This window comes from Acanthopagrus latus, chromosome 4 (genome assembly GCF_904848185.1).
Source record: "Acanthopagrus latus isolate v.2019 chromosome 4, fAcaLat1.1, whole genome shotgun sequence".
NCBI classification, from domain to species: Eukaryota; Metazoa; Chordata; class Actinopteri; order Spariformes; family Sparidae; genus Acanthopagrus; species Acanthopagrus latus.
The window spans coordinates 34,503,154-34,511,014 of NC_051042.1; the positions used below are offsets into that span (position 1 = coordinate 34,503,154).

Here is a 7,861-nt window from a genome sequence, read left to right on the forward strand (position 1 = left end):
GTCCCTAGTCCCGAAGTCTTATTCGCTTTAATGAAGTAAAGTGAGGTTATTCTAACTTACTTGACAGTAGATCCACTTGTGTTGCCCCAAAGTCTGATGCTGTCCCAGAGGTATAAATTCAGTGACATCCTTCACTGAGGTCACACAGTAGTTGTGATGGTATTTTACTGGACTGCATTAAATTCAGAGGTGTTTCTAATATTCTGAGCCCCTCACGAGGACAAAACACATCTCTTAATGTAACGGAATCCAGTTCAACACCATCTTTGATTCTGTGACAAACACAGAATTTAAACAACACATTTTCCACAATGTCAGAAATTTCCCTAATTCAATCAAACTTTATTTACAAGCACCTGTCAAACAAATCAAATGCAATTCAGAGTGCTCACAAGTGATTGACACAATGTAGGAAATTTAAAAAAAGACAGTGATCAACAATAAATGATAAAACAAGCAAAAATAAGACAAACTATACAAAGTTTTATTAGAGCAGAAAAAAAGAAATACAATAGAATAAATAAATGATGATAAATAGTAAAAGCTTGATTTATTGTTTCTCTGTCAGACAGCAGGTGGTAACAGAAGCCAGAGACGGTTTTAAATAATCTAATTAAACCCATTAATGAAAGAAGTTACATCACATGTGCTTGTCCAAAATGACTAGTGACATAAATGACTGTTCATAAAACAGTCGTAAGGTTAGATTTTATATTAAAGTATTATGTAAAGGGGAAGGTATCGGAGTTATAAAACATCTTTGCGGATACTGCTGGATAACTGTCAGGTATTGTTAAGAAAAACAAAATGTCAGTGTCTCAGTCTAACAATGAGTTATTTCTAAAGTAAAGGTTAAAAATATAGAACTTAATGGAGGGTTTCAATTATTGTTTGATATAGAAAAAAGAGACTGAGAGAAAATTAGAATCATCTCAATTACAAAAACTTTGTGATGTAACTATTATTTAAGATGACATTGTGATTTCAGATTAAATGTACATATTTAGTATATTTGTAAGCAATAATATTCCAAACAGTCATGTTTCAGTCATTTTATGAACCCTTAGCCCGACTCCAACAGTAATCTGTGTGATACTTTAACCAACATCCGCCCTCTCACCTCTCGGTTGCTGTTACTTCTGTCTTGTGAGCCGCTGTGTTTTCTGGATCGAGTCACACGAAGCTCCAAACTATCACTTCAGCACAATGAACCAGTAGGACCAGTCTGCCCAGTCACTGCCACAGATGGGAACTGTTATCAGGCGCTGTGTGCACAATGAGTCACCCTCCACCGTGTAGATGTGCCAATAACCCACATCTATCTATCAATCAATCAATCAGTCTATCGATCTATCTATCTCTCATCTATCTATCTATCTGGCCTGCCTCTCCATGCCACCTGCTTCTGTCATCCACAGCTTTACTCTGACGCCACTTGGATGGACTGAATGACTCGCATGCTGAATGAAATGCCAACCCAGAACCATGCACACACTGCCGGGCTGACTGGCCTCTGGGCTCGGTACCGACCCAGCTGGACACGAGCTCTTTGTGTGCCGATGGTTCTGGCTGAGCTGCCATTCACACACACACTTGTGTGTTTGCCACTGAAACACTAAAATGAAGCATGCTGTATTTTCCTGTATATTACTGTATGTCGCAGTGAGCGAGCAAACAAGCACAGAGTTTGTGGTTGTGTTTGCTGATCTCTTCGCCTCAGAAGCAGATAATCTGCATGTGTTTGATGAACTTCACTAAACACTGAGCAGCTCCACAGACATGTGAACCTGATGGTCTGTGTATGTGTGAGTGTCAGCTCATACTTGTGTGGATGCAGCAGCAGATGGATTTTCAGGGTGATGTCTGTGCAGTGAATGTTCAGCTTACCAAAGTCTCCTGCCTGAATATCTGTGGAATCTTTTGTGCTATTAACACAAAAAAAGCTGCCAAGTAGCAAAAAGTTTCTGCATCTTTGTCCAGCACTCGTCTCCTGGTCACAGGCCAGATTTCTGTGATTAAAGTGATCAGAACATTAACTGATTCTGGACCAAAGCTGATCCAAATGTTGCTTTCAGGAGACACAACCCAAACATTATAATGTTGTGAGTGACAGTGAAGAAACAGTTTAATACTCCAGTACTGACGATCAGTTTGGACAGTTTAAATGTAAATTATTTAATTCCTGCCATCTCCTAACGTAACGTTACATTCATGAAGTGAAGTCCATTTCCCCAACAGTGGAGATCACCTCCGGATCACTGCTGCACTCAGGCTGATCGACAGGAGTGAAGAGAAATCACCTTTTATATCCCACAAGTTATAAAACTATTTCATTACAGCAGACATAAGATTAACACCTCCAGCTGCAATTAACCACCAAAGAAAACAGAATTTAATTTTGAAGCGAGACAGAAATAAGCTGAACATTCACCGTGTCTGCAGTTATTTATCCTTTAAACTGGCACCGAGGAGAAGTGAAGTGTTTTAGCCAGTGTGCAGCTGATGATGATGAAGCACTGGGCCTCAGTGAGACGGTTGGTGTTTCTGACACTGTCCTCTGCTCTCAGATGGCTCTCAGCGCTCAGCCTCTTTGCCCAGTAAATCCTCAAAGCGTGGTAAGACCCAGAGCGACCGGGAGCTCCCGGCAAAAACACCTTAACTCTGGCTTTTAACTCACGCTGGCAACGTTGTGGAGGCCTGTCACCAACACACCCTGTGTGCACTAACACGTGTGAGAGAGAGAGTGTGAGCTGCAAAACATATGTTCAACTTAACAAGTCATTTAAATGTGACAAACATGTAGTTCTACTGTTTTATTTAAAAAAGACCTAACTCTGCAAAACTGCAGCCTGAACGCGCTCGAGGCTGCAGTGGTTATTACAGCAACAAGGTGTAGGACAAAAAGATCAACACGCACATTAAAGTAGCACTTGAGAAAAGCTCTTGTGTCAAGATCAGGATCCTCTGGCTTTAATGTGTTTATTTAATCAAAGCAGCAGAAAAAGCCTGTGAATCCACCGTGTGCTGAGAAGACTGATTCATAGAGGTGATCGCTGCGGCTGTCGTGCATGTTCAACATCGATTGATCTTAATGCTGCTCTGAGATCAGCCGATACTGATCACCGATCAAAAGGACACTTCTTGACTTTAATGTCATAGTTCTCTGTGGCACAATAAAAAGTGAGACTTGGTACAGAATGACCCTGCAGAATTTAGAATCAATATCAGCCAATAACAATCAGTGGCTGATCAGTCGGGGCACCATTTATTAATCGACTGATTTGTTCTGCAGAATTTATGAACGTGGTGAATAATTTCCTCGCCACTTTCCTAAAAAACAAAATACCAAAATTATTTCACAGGACAAAGAAATACAACATGTTTTCACACTGGAGATCAAGAATCTGGAATAGTTTTACGTTCTTGTTTAAAAAAGGACTTTTTTATGAAACTAAGATAATAAATTGATCGTCAAGAGCTCATTTAAATAATTGATTGAACTCTTACACAGCAGGACAGTAATCAATACATAAATAAATGAATACAAATAAATATACAATATTAAAAAGATTGATGTAGTTGTTAGTTGTCCTGTTGTGTTTTCACAGAAGGCAGATTGACAGAAATGACTCAATAAGATGGATATATTTCTGTGTGTGTGTGTGTGTGTGTGTGTGTGAAGCTCTAAACCTGAGTAACCCTTTGCATGGTGAAGCTTGACAGTGGGTCGTCCCCCGTCCTCCTCATCAACTTTCCATATTTGAAATCACTGGAACAAAGAATCAGACACCACAAACGCACATCAAGTCACTGTTAAGGAGGTCAGATGGTAAGTTATCACAGCAACGAGCGAATATTCATCAGCCACCAAACAAACAGGATGTGTAATCACTGAGGGACACACTGTTGGAAGACTAACCTTGGCAATGATTGTGTATTAATGTGTGCACTGTGCTGTACTGTCGCACGTTTTAATCCACTCACGACTGTTTTAAACACTTAACCTGTCTAACGGGTGGATGTTGGATGTTGTTGTGATGGATGTTGATATGATGGAGAGTTAACGGGCGCCGTGGAAGACGTTCATACAGAGAAAACATCTGTGTAGAAAATGTGGAAAAGGCTGTTGTACCTTCAACAGATAAATGTATATTTGGTGGCTAAAGTACGTGATGCTGCTGGTTCTGTTCAGCAGTGCAGAGCTGGCGTCGTCTGCTGCAGGTGTCACACTGACCTAGAGATGAATAACTCATACAGCCTCACAGCAAAAGACCCAAACTATCACCACAGGTTGTAGTTTTCATTACAAACAGCCGCTTTAGTTCTCGTACTTTATACGAGTCATCTGTGGTAAAATGTGCTTATTTCTGTACTCGTGATGATAAAAAAGTCAATTTAATTAAAAGTAATTCTCAGTGAAAAGCTTGTTAGACACGTAGCAGTCCGTCCCGTCTTCCTGCGCTGCCGTTAGCTCTCCACCCAGCAGAGGAAAGTGAGACTCTGAGGCCGACACTGACCTCACTGAGACGACAGAAATACTAATCTCTCTGTTGGAGATGAGACGTTACTTCACTTTGTTGGCTCCTCTTGGTGCCAATTCTTCCTCCGGCCTCAACAACCCTGAAACCATTTCCCCTTCCCCCCGGCTGACGAGTCTCCTTTCCTCCGCCTCCACTCCTCCTCTCATCCCTCCATCACCACCACCTCCTCCTCCTCCTCCTCTTCTTCTCCTCACGTTAACCTCATTGCTCATCTGTTGTTTGTTCTCTCTCTCTCTTTGTTTTTTCTTTTCTTCCCATCTGTGTAGGCAGCCCGTTGAGTAACTTCTTTGACGTAATTAAACAGCTTTTTTCAGACGAGAAGAACATCCAAGCGTCCCACTCCCCTGGCGCCCCCGCCACGCCTAGCTCCCCCGCCAAGCATGCCCCCAGCAGCAAGCCCAACCAGCCCCCGCCCAATGACTCTAAATGCCCCCCCGGCAAAGACAAAACAAAGATGGCCGCCAGCAACAGGACACAGGAACAACCTTAAGGAGCGGTAGCTGTGCATGACTAGACAAAAAGCAGTTATCAGGTCATTAAACAGGAGAACGACAGAGGAGAGCTGCTAACTTTACCCTTTAGTTAGGAGTGAGAACAAAAAAAGAAATCTACTTTTTGCCTATAACTTTTGTACTGTATACTGGGAATGGCTATTTCAGTTTAAAAGTTGATCAGTATTTTACAATAAGTAGCAAATGTAGCTTTGTTGTCCCTACCTTGTGTCCCTCTGTGTCCTCGGGGGTCTTTCAGTGGGTGTGTGTCCTCCTCACATGTGTGATGATGGCTTGACTTGTCTCTGCCACCAGGGATCATCCATAATAACTATTAACCTCGGCGGCTCTGCGAGACAGCCGGGCCCGCTCGCGGCCCGCCACCACCAAGAGAGTCCGAAACTGAAGAAAAGACAGAGGACCCGTCCCTGTCCCTCCCCCGCCTCACCTCACCCCCCTCCCCGACCCCTCCAGTCCTTTCTCCAGCCGCATCAGTAGAGTCCACCTCTCCCCACCAGACCAAACAGACGCATCTCAGAAGAGTTGTAAAAAGAAAAAAAAGCCTTAAGACAGTGATGTTTGTCAATCTACACACACTTCCCCTCGACTCTTTTCTCTCTTCTATTCCTCCCACATGTACATAAACACACATACTGTATGTAGTCCTCTACACAAACATGACTTCTTTGCGGGATGTAATGACTTGCACACGCTGACAAACAGGAAGCACGAGCGGTGGAGGAAGGGCAGACGGACGAACGCTGGCTGGATTGTAATTCTTTTTATTGTCGTCTTTCTTTGTGAACGGCAGGATTTTTCGAGCTCGCTGTGGGACGTTTCTGTAAAACGGTTCAGGCAGTTCGAAGGCTGCCCATAAAAGTATGATGGGGGGAGGTGATATTACATAAATGAATGATCTATTCTGTTGTACAGATTAAATAATGTTCCGTATGTACAAAAAGTGTAGTCGTGACATTTTAGAGTTGTGTTGCCATATTTTGTTTTGTATTCCCGTGCAGGCCTGGTCACACCAGCAGCTAAAAACACACTTTCCTGGAGAAATGAATTCATTCCAATGGAATCGCCGCAAGGAGTCGATTCACTCACAAGGCTGAAATAAATCTGTAAAGTGCTGAACTCTGAGGGAACGTAGAGCGGGAGAACCCAAAATGGAGGGCGCCATCGTAGTCTATTAGCTGTGTGTCGCCATCTTGTAAGAAACGGCCTGAATTTCAGTTTCAGAAAATGAACTAATATTGTGGCGAAGCAGCTGTGACTGATGTAAGATGGCTACTGAAGTTAGCATGCTAGCCAAACTAGCTCCAGCTTGTCCCGCCTGGTGATACCTCGGAGGCCCGAGAGCCCGGTCCAAGGATGTTACATCAGAACCTGGACTGGAGTGTCGGCTAATATGTCCACTTAGCTCCTCAGCTAACTGAGCTCCTTGCTAATGGAAGCTAGTCGCTATAGCTAAGTATAGTGAGCAGTGGTTAGCGGTTCTGCTGCCTCCTGTAGTTTTGGACCTTCTGATTCTGGCCATTTCTTACAAATGACTCCTTTTAACCTCTGCTGGAGTTTAAACTGGTTCGCGGATGGTAACGAGAGTCGAGTGAACGAATGCATCTTTTGAATAAGCTCTGAACTAACTGAATACTGTATAATAATGTTAGCATGTTCTCTGACCTCACCAGCGACTCACTCAGTAAAGTTTGTACAACAACACTATTGATGAATCATCCGCCCGTCTGCTGTGACCAGGCCGATCAATGAAACATCTTTTTCTTTTTGCACTTTTGAGAAGTGACTCTTTGGATTCAGTTATATCACGTCAGCGCATTTTTAATTTTGCATTATAATTTTTTACAATATTGAACTGCTGTGTATATTTTTGTACTTTATTGTATTTTGTCATTTTTCTTTCTTTTTTTTTTGGTTATTAATTTATTCTCCGTTATTTATATGAAAGATGTAGAGAATGTTTCTTAACGTCAAATTATTTAAGGATATTTTTGTCATGTTTAAGTTATTTGATCACCGAGAAAACTCGAAGACGTTTGTGAGCGTTTTGTTCCTTTTTCCCGGCTTTTTTGACGAGAGAAACTTGTAATATACGTTTGGAAAATGATTTACCGTAATTTAAGAATGTAGACGTAGCCTCTTTGAGAGGAACAAACCCTTTGTTGATAATTGTCGGCTCCCTCTTCCCCTCCGTCTGTATGAAGACTCAGATCTCACCAAAACACTCATTCTGTAAATAAGCCAAGTTTACTGACAAGCTTATTTAAAAAAACCAAGGGGATTCCTACTCTTAGCTTTGACCTCGTACGGTTGTTTGCATGTTCAGCATTCGTCTTTTCTTTGCATGTCGTCGTTGGAATTGTTCTCCCGCTCCCTTTTTCTCTCCACACTTATTTATGTATTTATGTTCTTTACGTGCTTTTCTTTTTGATTTGCCTTCTGATTTCTTTTGTAAGCTTTTTATTTTTCTTTCGCCGTCCTCTTTCCCTCGCCCCTCTTTTTGATTACTGTGTCCACACAGTAACCGTGCAATGCATCCTCCTTACTCATTCTCTCAAAGAGGGACCTCTCTGGCGATCGGGTCGCTCACCAGCTCGGTGGGCGTTGGGTTATCAGAGAGAAAAATTAAAGCAATACCTTTCATTGTTCGCTTTCCTCTTTTTCTACTGGGGGAATCCAGAGCACACAGAATGGACTCGGAGCACGGAGCGCTACTACTGAGCAGGATAACCACTGGCAATGTATTCCCTTGTGATGTTACTGTGAACAACTTCAGTGCTAAAGGAAATAAATCTGTTGACTTTGGAGCTG

General features: G+C 42.3%; 1 protein-coding gene across 16 annotated transcripts in view; it reads left to right on the forward strand.

The window, feature by feature from the left end:
• The window catches only part of LOC119018204 (serine/threonine-protein kinase BRSK2-like), a 127,776-nt gene extending 119,921 nt beyond the window's left edge, over positions 1–7,855 (forward strand). For 10 of the 16 annotated variants that reach the window (XM_037095704.1, XM_037095701.1, XM_037095711.1 and 7 more), the window contains 2 exons: positions 2,568–2,615; positions 4,808–7,855. In XM_037095704.1, the coding sequence (XP_036951599.1) occupies positions 2,568–2,615; positions 4,808–5,031 (272 nt within the window). In that variant the 3' untranslated portion in view covers positions 5,032–7,855. Of the gene's footprint in view, positions 1–2,567; positions 2,616–3,682; positions 4,785–4,807 lie in introns of those variants that run through there. The other 6 variants (XM_037095705.1, XM_037095706.1, XM_037095716.1 and 3 more) reach the window with 4 other exon arrangements.
• Positions 7,856–7,861: the final 6 nt, after the last annotated feature.